The 13,735-nt window shown below is 30.9% G+C and overlaps 2 protein-coding genes across 2 annotated transcripts; both read left to right on the top strand.

Annotated features, from left to right (window-relative positions):
* The first annotated feature begins 679 nt into the window (after window positions 1-679).
* Window positions 680-6,732, top strand: LOC131854845 (uncharacterized). Its single transcript, XM_059206014.1, has 7 exons — window positions 680-878; window positions 2,488-2,678; window positions 3,740-3,888; window positions 4,425-4,570; window positions 4,965-5,218; window positions 5,925-6,089; window positions 6,478-6,732. The coding sequence occupies exons 1-7, from the start codon at window positions 695-697 to the stop codon at window positions 6,724-6,726; spliced, it is 1,338 nt and encodes a 445-aa protein (XP_059061997.1). The 5' UTR covers window positions 680-694; the 3' UTR covers window positions 6,727-6,732.
* Window positions 6,733-8,703: 1,971 nt separating this feature from the next.
* LOC131854824 (uncharacterized) lies at window positions 8,704-11,566 on the top strand. The gene is made up of 4 exons (XM_059205992.1): window positions 8,704-9,004; window positions 9,995-10,204; window positions 10,436-10,647; window positions 11,065-11,566. The coding sequence occupies exons 1-4, from the start codon at window positions 8,849-8,851 to the stop codon at window positions 11,159-11,161; spliced, it is 675 nt and encodes a 224-aa protein (XP_059061975.1). The 5' UTR covers window positions 8,704-8,848; the 3' UTR covers window positions 11,162-11,566.
* Window positions 11,567-13,735: the final 2,169 nt, after the last annotated feature.

Raw genomic sequence — 13,735 nt, 5'->3', positions numbered from 1 at the left:
GATGACTTGACTTTTTTCTTATGAAATAAGAATGGCAAACAGATTGACGGTCCATTTAATGATAAGTGGTAACCCTCGCCTATATACAAGAATAGCATTACGGTCATCGCGTTATCATGTTACACACGGGACGCTCATGCTTTTACCGTTCCCGAGGTCTTCAGCTTAATCCACTTATCCTGTGAATTTTCCCCCTATAACCGAAACAAAGCTGAGAAAGCAAGCTGCTTGGGGACTTTATGGATAAGACTGAAATAACCACACATGCGACTTTCCGCAAAATTTGTCCCTTTAAAAAATATTGTAAAATATTATCAATTTTCCACTTCACTAATTGGTAAAATATGTATCATGAGAGTCGTTAAGAATTTTCACATTTATTTTAGCCTTTTATGACAGAGCGCGATTTCGACCACACCATGTGCAAAGCCCCTTAAACAAACAAAAGAATAATAAATCTATATAATCATAAAAATCTATGCCTTAATTTATCAGTAATCGAATAATTCTAACATATTTTTGGGTTGTGACGAGCACAATCATTATCGAACAGATTACCAATTATTAGATAACACTGCTTGGCAAAATAAGATAATGTTGGTATATATAATATGTATACATGGTAACATACATTATAATACCACAGATTCATATTTGTATTACCGTTTATTGAAGTCTTTGCTTTCGAGCAAATATGACTCGTCTGACGGTTGTGTTGACATCACTTGTGATCGCTGCAGCTGCTGTATCGCAAATACCAGAGCCTGGACAGCTGGCTCTTGTACTCAATGAGGAAGAATTTGAAGACTATCTCGATGCGTGGCTCGAGGTAGAAGAGCCCAAATGGGCAAATGCGACGGGTGAAAATACTAGAAATGGTACGTTTAGGTTTAGATAGCTAGTAGATTTAGAAGACGTATAACTCATGGAACATGAGTTATACGTCTTCTAAATCTTGTACTGTTTATATTGTGCTATATTTGATACAATTTTATATGATCGTAATTTTTATATAAGTTTGTGTGAATTGTATACTAGTATATTAATGATTTCATGAAATCCATCATAATCACCAATTATTATTATTTATAATGGCCTTTATTCCGATCTACTTACACTATACGTTTTAAAAATTTAAGAGCTAAATAGGTTATTGTAGTATTTATTTTCTGCAGATCTGTTTGCCAATCTGCAAAGGCCTCCTCCAATTATTTCCATTCTGGTCTTTCTTGAGCCATTATGGAATCCATCCAAATCTATTTAATCCCACGAATAATAGTTCCAATTTTGTTTTACTATCTCTTTAGTAAATGCTGTGTTTCTGTTTGAAAAGAGCTTTTTTTATACAATGGCAAACAAGCTAACGGCTAACCTGATGGCAAGCGCTAAATGTCCCCATATACTGATAGATAAAAATCCACAAAGGATATCACGTCGTCATGCAATGGTTGCGATAACACTGAATCGCAATACGAAGTAATTCACATTAGATCTTTATATATCATATTCGCAATACACGAGAGATGCACTGGACAATTTATGTTGTAATTTTATTATCTGAAACTTTTCAGTTATTAAAATAAAATAATTTCCCTACGATTATAATTGTGCAAATTACAAGTAAATCAACTCTTGCACCTCTTCTGAACGTAATTTTCAATTCAAAATAAATAAATAATGCAGTCGTAAAATAACACGCACGAAATTTGTGGTTGGACAATCAAATTACTGATTCCATTAATCATGTCTTTAATCAATCTATTTTATCAAGGATTATTCATAATTATTTCGAGGGCTCTTGACACCTTTCGAGACCATAATTATATCTACGATAAATAGGACGGCTGATCATATTCTAACGCTAAAACAAACTTCATACGGTGAAGCTGTCTCAATCGTATACATTTATTATGTTTGTTAATGATTTTTACCGACTATATTTGACTACCTCAAATATAGTCTGTATATAAGATTTAGATATAACGGCCATTACAACACTTTTGTTCCTGAGGCAGCCTATCCTATACCTAAATATAAGTACATATATACCTAACCAACAATATAATTAAGTTTTCTTAAAATTTATATTTGGATTTCTAAATGTGGTGTTCTAGACAAAAAGTATTTTCATCAGAATACGGCATGAGGAAAAAAAAGTGCAAATGCACGAATAAAGCAAAAATAAAAAACCACCTGTATTTGTGCTTTGTTTCATGTTCGCAAGAGAACAAAACCTAGAAGATAAATACAGTAGTGGTAGAGTAAATTTTCTTTTTTTACACACGTCCAGCAGTGGGACGATAAAAGATTGAGTACAACATCAGATATTGGATTCATCATGCTGGATTCACTCTACTACTAAATTTAAAAATTTGAATACGTACTGATCAGTTTCATGAAAAAAATATCGGTAATGGGATGTCTAAACATACTTTATACATAATAATCGTAATGAGGACCTAGATAAAACCAACTACTTATTCACAGGTTGCACAATCAGAGTAAACGGTGATCTTGGTCAACCACAACCTGTTTACATACGCAACAACAACTACGTTGTCCCTACTGGAAACAGTGGTGTCATCAACCTCAACACTGGAGATCAAATCCTCGTAGCGTGCACTGGATCTGGGCGCACCATTCAACATCCTAACATTCTGTCCTCAGTCCAGACTGCTGTAAGTACTTTAGAAATATTATTGATTAGTTATGCAAGGTTGCCTGTGTTAATAGTCAAAGAATATCTACGAGTATTTTCAATCTTGTTCATTTGTACACTTCATAGGATTATGACAATAGGTAACAGTGACAACTTTTCATCAAACGAACCATTTGCTTATTTCTTGTTGCAGTTGCAGAAAAAATGATGATGAAGATTAATAATAATAGTATAATATATCTACATAATCTAATGCTTTTTCTAGTATATTAAAAAGTACAATATGTAAATACAAAGTTTCTGTTTGTGCATCCATTGCTATAGCCAAACAGTATATTACCTGAAATTAAAATGATCTGATCAGTCACTCATTTGTCGGCGATCTGTAATAGAGGCGTTATAATAATTATATTATAACGCCTCTATTACAAAGTATATTGCCTCTATTAAGAGGCAATATACAGTTCTGAATTCATTTATGTACAGGTATTATTTATGTATAGATAAATTGAATATGATAAGCGATCTCAACTCATTAGTGAAATACTGATTAATTCAGAAGTAGAAGATTTTCACTAATGTCCGTAAGTAACCCGAATTGCCCTAAACTTTAATTTTTTAGGTTACAATATTGAAAAAAATTGTCACATCATAATTATATTTTAGACTAGTAGTAATATAAATAAATAAAAAGTATTCTATGTTCATTCTAATACCTCCAAGAATATGTGTACAAAATTTCTTGATGATCGGTTCAGTAGTTTTTGCAGGAAAGCGTAACAAACATCCCTACTTTGACATTTATAATATTACTTTATTATCAAACAGACAGACAGACAAAAATTGTAAAAAATGTTATTTTGGTGCATGTACCTTATTTATATTCATATGCATTCAGTAAATTTCAAAATTAAAAAACAGACACTCCAATTTTATTTATATGTAGGTGGTATAGATATATCTAGGTAATATTATTACCTGCTATTTTTTTGCATTTAATATGATAATATTTAGGTAATAAAAGTTATAATAAATAATAATTGTTTATATTTATACCTACTTAGTCTGAATTAATTGCAGACGGCCTCTTGTGTTAGTAACAATTTGGTGTCCGGTTCTGGATGGCTTAGTGGGAACGGTCAGTTTGGTCACCTTACTTGCTCAGCTCACGCCTTCCACGACGCTTTGGCAACTAATGACCGCTGTTTCAATAACAATTTAGTTATTAGGTAAGTTAATACCCGTAATTAGGTAGGTACAATTCTTTTATATATAATAAATATATAAACAATGACAACAACCTTTTAACTCCAAGTCGTGAAAGAAAGAAATGAAGCATCATAATTCCTTTAGAATCATGTTATTATGAATATTATCAAATTGTCATAAATAGATATATATCGTATAATTATTTACAAGTTTTAATCATTTGTTAGGTATATTACGTACCAAATTTGTTTGCGATTAATTTTTATCCGTACATTGAATAGTAGGTAGTGAGAACCGAATTAAATGTCATTATAATTATATCATTACACACAAATCTTACTTTATTCATATTCTTAACTCATTTCATGTATGAACACCTGTTCCGATAACTCTTTTTTCTTCATCATATAATACACGATCTAAATAATCATGATGACTCTTGGCTTTCAACCTTTTACGTTCGCATTATACACACAATAAAGTAAATAAAGAAATTATACCTCATGCTTATTCCATTCGACACAGCATAATGTTATATGTAGTTTATTCATTTAAGGGTCGGTTTCATCGTGAACAATGTCTTTTATCCAAAATACTGGTCATGCTTTGATCAAAATCGTTTGGAAGTTCTTTACGCATGGTATGAACAGAATCCACAAAATGCTGTCCACCAGTCTGGCGTCGATAGACCGAGTTGGCTAGGTATGTTTTCAAATTAATATTTAAATTTAATTAACGAGTTGTACTATAGTCATGCGAATGTACAACTCTTTTTTATATTTACATCATTATGTAGATACGCAATCCAAGAACCCAATATGTAGAAAATGTTCATCAAAAACGGTTAAGCAAACATCACTAAGATATTTGTGTTAAAGTAAGCTAAACAGCCATGAAAGACTACGGGAATTTGTTAGCAAAGTATCTATATTTATTACTTAAAGATTAAAATCTTTTGTACGTAGTTATATATCATTATAGCATAAATGTTTGTGTACCAAAGTTTAAAAGTGAAAATGTAAAGTTAATAATCACTATGACACATTGCTAAACTGTTTATAAAAGAAATTCTTGTAAAATTCTCTATTTATTTCAGCTGGAAGTTTCTTCCCCGGCGTTGATATCAACAATAGGTATACTCAAGTCCAACAAAAGGCTACAATCGCTAGACTTGTCGGACAAGAATTAGCCGACAAATATGTAACAAGTCATCAATTTTTATCCCGTGGTCATCTTGCGGCCAAGACTGACTTCATTTATGCAACTGGTCAGCGTTCTTCCTTCTACTTCATCAACGCTGCACCACAGTGGCAGCCATTCAACGCTGGCAATTGGAACTGGCTTGAACAAGTAAGTTTGATAAATAAATATTGCAGAATTATTTACAAACTACCTCAAAATATAAACACATTATGATCACAAAATATTAAGCATACGACGACTACAAATTAATTGCATTATTGAACATAAAAATAAAACAAAAAACAACAATTCATTGCTTAAAATAAATATTCAAAAGCAAAGAAATCTTTAAATATGACTGTTAGTGTTGTCAAGACTGTCCGCATTGCCACACGAAGTCGTGACTGCATTTCGGTGGCCTAAATACTTGTTTCATTAGTAAATATAGTAGTGTAGTAGTACATTATACATATCTGTAGATCAGTGGCGTAGCATGGGGGCTGCGGAAGGGGTTACAGCCCCGAGCAACATAATAAAATGAAAGGGGCGACAAATAACGCGATTTTTTAAAGTAAAAATGAAACTGTATTTATAACTGAACTGAACATGAAAATTATATTTTTTATATTAATGGATAAAAAGTATTGGATATAATTAAGATGATTTATTTCAAATTCACTATTTTTATTAATAAGTATTATAGAGGGGACCCCAATTTCAGGTTTGCCCCAGACAACGAAAGACCACTTATAGCTGTGGTACAGATAATTTTATAATTTATTAGTAACAATATTAAAATACAATAATATAGAAATATTACACTATTTAGCTGTATGCGAAATATACTATTCTATTATTATTATTACTTTTACAGAACCTACGTCAACGTATTGGTCAAGCTGGCTACAATACTATAGTCTACACCGGCACCTTCGGAGTGACCCAACTGCGAGACCAGAACAATCGTCTGGTGGATATTTTCCTGCACACAGATGCTAATAACAACCCCCAAGTTCCAGTCCCGTTATATTTCTACAAGGTAAATAATAGCATCGACAGATGATAGGTTTTGATTAGGTAGGTACACAAAATATGTTATAGTTGTGGTAGAAGGAACGACTACTTAAGTTTATTAGTTTATACGTGCCTCTCCTTCCGATAGTTGCTGATTGTTGGTGTTCAATTTTGAGTATGTTTGGGTGCTTTTAAAATAATTAATAATTAGGTAATCATGTTCTATTTTTACTTTTTTTCAAGAAAGATTTTATTTTTCTTTATGCAAATACTTCAAAAAATTACGTACCTATGTTGAACTCATTTGGCCATAATAATGTCACTTAACAATACCTCTGACTACCCATCCCCCAACCATCTTAGATGACAATTTTAAAGTATAGTTTATTATAATCTTATTATTTTTTTAACAGGTGGCATACGACCCTGCTCGTCGTCTAGGAACAGCCTTTATAAGCATCAACAATCCTTATTATACTGAAGCGGAAGTGCGGGCCCTATCATTCTGCACGGACAGGTGTCGTAACAACAACGCCTTCAATTGGCTGAACTGGCAGCCAGACCGCATTGATCTAGGATACAGTTTCTGCTGTACAGTTGCTGAGTTCAGGAGTGTGATTCCTCACTTACCAAATTTCGATGTTATTGGTCTTCTCACGTAAAACATATACATATACTCGTACATAAATATAATATACATATTTTATGTATATAAATAATACGCTATTATTAATGTAAGAAAATGTGATACAATTTGCTTTTTACCTAATAAATCTCTTTGATAAAAATATACAATTTTTTTAGTATCTACCAACACAGGTTGTATTGTTCTGTACTCGAGAAACAAACCATCCTTAATTCAACAACGGTGGTTTGCTAATACCCGGGTTGAAACTCGTAGTTATTATTTATATTTTCATAGCAGGTAATAATTTACTGGCTTCGCTAAGATACACAGCAGTCATTGTCACTTTAATAAGGGGGGGAAGGGGATTGTTAGTAATGTAGACTGCTGATCTTATTGCTAGCAATGTACCATGTCAGGTTTACCTCCACACGGTTCCCCCTGGAAACCATCGTGATAAATTCATGGTGAATTTGTCACGATGGGCTAACTGACCTGACCTCATGGTCATCTTATCATCCTCCACAGGTGCTCTGCCAACGTAAACCGTTAGCGCAGGCGGGTGTACCATTCCATTATCATCCATAAAAAAAGTCTGTTTAATAGTTTTTTGTCTAGACAGTTCTGGAGCATACCTACATAAAAATACCTACGAAAATCATAAGAATAATCTGTTCCTGCTAATTTTTATAAGACTACTATCAACAACACTCCTTTTGTAAAAGTTTTCTTAAGATAATAGTCAATTCTAATGGGTGAAGCGTAGTTTTATTATCCGGTAAAGATATGATCTTTCGAACATGAACTACTTAGATAAGGAGCAGCATCACGGGACTTACATATACTCATAGAAGTTGTAAACGAGTCCTCCCTGGAGTCCATATTTTAGAAAAATACAGAGACTTATTAATGGATAAACATTATTTGTAGGATGATCCAGAAAATCAGATTATTTAAAACATATGTCTAAGTGTTATGGTGATTTTATATTTAAGTAAACAATTTATTGTTAGTAGGCATATAAGTAGCTTTAGAGATTTATATAATTATATTGTTAATTTATATAATTATATTAAAAAAAGATATTAAAAGTGCTTATATTATTAAACATGTCTTTTATTTGACTTACCAATCATATATTTAATGAATGGTATTGTTACTACTCCACTAATAACAAGACAAAGATACTATACACTAATGCTTTGGTTACACTATTAACAACTTATCTGATCAGTATATACATATTAATAATTTACAACTACAAATATACGACCGCTAATACTATACTTACTATGACTTTACGTTTCCCGCTTTTTTTTTCAAGATTATCTAAACCTACAGATTCATATAAAAATTTTTTGTTCGTAGTTACGATTTCTTATGTCTTTTTTTTTTTTTTATTTATTCTTAATGGAAAGGCAAAGAGTCTAAGCCCATACAGCCGTTCTTATGTCTATATGACCACAAATGTCATTTCGTTGCCTGTTCGTATATAATTCACAATTTAAACAAAATGTCTGCCAACGTAAACCGTTAGCGCAGGCGGGTGCACCATTCCATTATCATCCATAAAAAAGTCTGTTTAATAGTTTTTGTCTAGCTTCTGGACGCATACCTACATAAAAATACCTATTGCTAATTTTTATAAGACTACTATCAACAACACTCCTTTTGTAAAAGTTTTCTTAAGATAATAGTCAATTCTAATGGGTGAAGCGTAGTTTTATTATCCGGTATCATATTAATTTGTTGTAGACAATTAATACAACAATATCTAGTCAACTAGTAAACACTAGAGGGAATAAAGATTAGAGAGCTAAATTCAGCGGGAGAATTATATTTTATCCGAACTTTATATCTTCTTTCGTACGAACTAACTTATTTAATGTTGGCAACCTTGCAAACCCTTAAGCTTAGTCACTACCTGCTCAATCACAGAACTCGCAAGTATAATTTATCTGTGAATGTCAAATAAAATCCTAGGACAGACTTGACGTTTTTATTCTTAAAATTGTAGTATCAATATGAAACTTTGATTTGAAAATTCATTGAAAAAATTCGCATTTCCTTTAAATTTTTTATTAATATATTATCAAGTATTATAGTAATAATTATTTATAGTTCAAACTAAAACTTACTTATTTCAAAGTGTATTAACAATGGCAGGAGAACTAAAAACTGTAAACGAAGAGGATTTCAAGCTATTGAAAGATAGAATGAATTTAATAGCTAGTGCGGATCCAGCTCAATATCACAATGAGTTTTCATTACGAAGATATTTGCGAGCCTTCAAAACTGTTGACCAGGCATTTCAGGTGGTGTAGACAATTTGCGTAAATTTGGTGTGAATGTCTGTATTGATTTTGTAGCTACATGTTTTGTTTGTACATATTGTCTTATCAATTTTACCTACAGTTGTATGATATTTTACAATTCGTAACTTACATATTATGTTAATTACCATTCGCAACTTTATAAAAAAAAATATTTACTTAAAGAAGGTAACTTATAGTAACTAAGTCAACATCAGCTAATACATATTAGCTAAATATGCACTAGCAATATATTATCCTAATACAAAATTAATGTTAAGTTTGTTAAATAAGTAATAAGTGCTACTATCAATATTTTTTTCTAATGTGACTGGTAACTAGAGTGCAGAAGTAAATAATTTGTTAGTTGTTTGCACTAATTTCATAGTTTTAATGTCAAAAATATATCTAAACTCAGTTATTGAATTCATTTATGATACTGACTATACTTATTAAATTGACTAAACAAGCTAAATACATGATTTTTCAACTTCAGATCCTCTATCTAAAGAGATCAGATAAGCTATCTCCTATCAGATATATAACCATACAGTGACATGATATTAGTTATTTTCTACGATATGATTGCAAAATATATTTGATATCTCTATATTGGCAAATTTAGAAAAATTGTGGGTGCTTGAATGCATGAATGCTTTTAGAGCTCCATAACACAATTACTTAAGATTCTTTCATTCTACACCCTTCAACAATATCTTATTGCCTCTACTTTTGACTGACTAATTCTTATATGACTGTGACTAATAGTTACACTACTGATTATTATTATTAGTCCTAACTTTAACAAATTAATTTATTGTGAATACTATTTCTAACAAATTATACCATCGAACAAATTTGGGGGGGAAAAATTAATGGAATTAGTGTTTGGAACAAAATTAAATACATCTGCCACATATCTCTTATTTATTTACTATAAATCTGAAAGTTCTTCTTACAGGACTTCCTGAATATAATGTAAACATGTTTCAGGCAATCATAAAAACAAATAAGTGGCGCTTAGAATATGGAGTTGCAGAGTTACAGAATGACAAAGAACTTATAGAAAAGTACTCAGACAAGGCTAGAGTGCTGAGACATCGGGATATTATAGGACGACCTATTATCTACATCCCAGCAAAAAATCATAGTTCCAGTGATAGGAATATTGATGAATTAACAAAGTTCATTGTTTACTGCCTGGTATGAATTTTACTTTACTTAACTTTATCATTATTATCATCTTAGGAGGGTTCTGAGTAAGGTTTGTGAGAGCAAAAAATGGCATATTATTATTGATTTTTATTGAAGAACTAGTCAAAATAAATCAGATTTTATAATAAATGCATATATGCCTATTAATATGTCATTCCTGGTGAATTTCCTATTATGGGGATATGGTTTGTTGATAATTTTTGTTTATTTTGTTTCTAGGAGGATGCAAGCAAAAGATGCTTTGAAGAGGTTGTTGACAACTTGTGTATTGTATTCGATTTGAGCCAATTTACATTATCTTGTATGGACTATCAAGTACTAAAAAACCTGATATGGTTACTCAGTAGACATTACCCTGAGAGACTTGGTATTTGTTTGATTATCAATGCTCCTGCATTCTTCTCAGGCTGTTGGACTGTTATCAAGGCATGGTAAGTCATACATTCTTGTGTAACAGGAATAGTGAACTGGGTGATGGCAGCCATCACTTTAGACAAAAACTGTATCATAGACATCACATTATAATGTGATGCCCATAACACATGTGTTGCCATTCTGAAGGTCTGGGATGTCATGACTCCATATCCTGTAATTTCACTGTCTTATCTCTCACCCTTCAATAAAAACACATCTTTATAGCAAACTGATTAGTGGCTGAAACAGATTAGACAGAGATACAAACAAATTTTTACAAAATCCTTGGTACAAGTAAAGGTGAAAACATTCTTCTATAAATTGTTATTTTATAGTAGTTATGTATCTATTTCCTACATTTTTAATATATATATCACTATTATATGGATATTATGAAATAATGTTTTCTTATAACTGTTGCAATTTATTTACAGGCTTGATGAAAACACTGCAGGTAAAGTGACATTTGTCAACTCTGAGATGGATCTTTGCCAATATCTAATACCTGATATCCTGCCCACTGACATGTAAACCTCTCTACATATTTTTTTATTAAGTATATAGTAATAACTGAGTGATTGCATTTACACCAAAAACTATTTTGTATTATATGTTTATAATATAATAATTAATTATGTATAAAACACGATTTAAGTATATGACACATTAAAACAAGCTTTTACCCTAAAATCAATAAAATTTTAAGTTTGTCACATTATGCATAAAAACATGTTGAACACAGGATGAAACGCTACACCTCGAATACAAATTGAAATTTTTCCAAAATTTTTTTAAACCATTTTACACAATGTAATTTATGCAAGATATATATATTTTATCTAAACATAAGATCTAGAACTGTATATTTCTATTATTTGTAAATACCAATTACAAAAGCATTAAGTCTCTCTTGCCATAACATGTACTTTTTTTAAATGCCATTGAGATTTGTCATTTATGTTTTAGTTTCTATTAAAAGTCAATTACATAAGTCTTTAGATTGTATTTATTCTAATTTTTATTTTAACTTATTGTTAACTGTGCCACTTACTTTATAACTAAATGTTATTTTAAGTATATTAACAATATTGAAATTTAATTCCGTTTTTATATTAATTCAACAATATAAAACTTAAGTTACAGTTGCATGCACTAATATATTACATTTCCACATCTTGTCATAGTTTACTACTGAACATTAAGGTAGAAAACTGTTTATATTGTTATTGGCAGGCTTCTGTACTATTCACTGAAATATTATTCATGATTGCATTCTACCAGAGATCCTGAAACTTCATATAAAAATATTGAACAAAATTCCATAGATTACAAATGTTAAATATATTTTATTGAAACAACAGATCTAAGTAAAAGAATATAGTGTAAATACATAGCAAATAAGTTTATCGAATATTATTGTTTGTGGATAAAATCAGTTTGTTTATTGTTGATTATTGCTATTAGATAATTTTCCATGTTAATATTTGTTCGTTTAAAATGTTGTATACCCTATTCACAATGTAGTGGTTTCATGTAAATACCATAGTATAGACCATAAACTATATGGTCTATACTATAATTTTTATCCCTTACATATTACAGGTAAAATCTCTTGTATGCTGTAAATTTAAAAGAAACTATATATACCCATTACCTATCAACGTTGTTATTAACAACCACTGACCTTTTTTGTCTTTCTTTGTGCGACAGTGAAACTACTACATTAGGTTTTTATCGTGGGTAGAGTGTACTCTATCAAATAATGATTATATTTCATTATTTGAAGTACTCTATATTGTATTTAGCTATTATATACTTTTATATTGTCCTTTCCTCGTACCAGAAATAACATTTTAACCAAAGGTTTAGAAACTTAAAAATATGTAAGTAGGTATCTATGATTGACCAATTGTCACGAGGAATAAATCGGCATCAATTTTATATTTATATAATCTATTACTTTTAGATAATAATTATATTTCAAAATCCTGAGAATGACAGGGTACGTTTCCTATTCAAGTTTTCTAAGTGTTTAATGCGTATTCTAAATTCTAATTATAGAATTCAGATTTTATGTTGCATAGTAGGATGCCAAGGTATATTCTCTGTTTGTCTTGCATGCACGTTATATATAATATACGGCCCCACAGATAATAACTGAAATGGATATGTCATCATGATTGTCATTTGGTATTACACTAGTGATTGTAATACCACATTAGTTTCTGTAACTGTGGAAAGAAACATTTTCATACTTTTAATGCAGCCTATCTAACTAAAGACTTCAAGAGCCTTTTAGTTTATTCATATATATGTCTAGATATAGTAATAAATGTTAAAAAATTTAAACGCCTAAAGCTTAATAACATGACAACGCAACCTTACACACACGCCACGAGGGTGTGTCACGTATTATATCATGTTTATCTGAAAAGCGCAATACAAAAATTACTTTAGTGCAACGTGAATGGAGTCCTACTATTACCAAATAGAAGAGTAAACGCCACTACACATCCTATGTAGTTGGAGCCCACACGTACATAAACGAAGTAACTTTTTTCGAAAATAAACACTATATCCTGAGGAGATAAAAACCATCGTTCCTAAGAATATTCTTCAACTCTCGTCCCTTGTTCCTAATGGGGCTAGGCTGCGAATTCTAAAAAAGGGCGAGCACAATAAGCCTTTGCAGGTGGCAGCGCTACTTACAGGACTCTTTAGCGTCAAATAGTATTCCAAACCCTTGACTGTTAGTGGAGTCTAAAATTTACTGTCTCTATGTTACACTTTTTAACATTTTATCATGATTACATGTTATGAATGGTAATAATATATATATTTATATTATTTTTTCACTTAAGTATGTTCTTAGCTAAAAATATTTATACATTTCATTAAAAATATTGCAAGGGAGGTGATAAATAAGGCACATTTTTATTAGTAGTATATATAATAGTGTTTGATACTACGATACCTACATTGTAAATATTATTAAAAATATTGTACTTGTTATGAAATAAGTGCAGGCTATTGTGTATGTGAACCATTCCATTATTTGATTTAGCATTTATAATAAAATTATACAAAGTATATAGTTAATATTGT

This window comes from Achroia grisella, unplaced genomic scaffold (genome assembly GCF_030625045.1).
Source record: "Achroia grisella isolate CSIRO2021 unplaced genomic scaffold, CSIRO_AGI_Agris_v1 utg1245, whole genome shotgun sequence".
Taxonomy (NCBI): Eukaryota; Metazoa; Arthropoda; class Insecta; order Lepidoptera; family Pyralidae; genus Achroia; species Achroia grisella.
This window is presented reverse-complemented; position numbering and strand designations above follow the sequence as displayed.

Coding starts and splice junctions, on each gene's coding strand:
- LOC131854845 (XM_059206014.1), top strand. CDS start 695: ATGACTCGTCTGACGGTTGTGTTGACATCACTTGTGATCGCTGCAGCT. Junction 879..2,487: donor GGGTGAAAATACTAGAAATG/GTACGTTTAGGT, acceptor ACTTATTCACAG/GTTGCACAATCAGAGTAAAC. Junction 2,679..3,739: donor TGTCCTCAGTCCAGACTGCT/GTAAGTACTTTA, acceptor AATTAATTGCAG/ACGGCCTCTTGTGTTAGTAA.
- LOC131854824 (XM_059205992.1), top strand. CDS start 8,849: ATGGCAGGAGAACTAAAAACTGTAAACGAAGAGGATTTCAAGCTATTG. Junction 9,005..9,994: donor CTGTTGACCAGGCATTTCAG/GTGGTGTAGACA, acceptor AACATGTTTCAG/GCAATCATAAAAACAAATAA. Junction 10,205..10,435: donor AGTTCATTGTTTACTGCCTG/GTATGAATTTTA, acceptor TTTTGTTTCTAG/GAGGATGCAAGCAAAAGATG.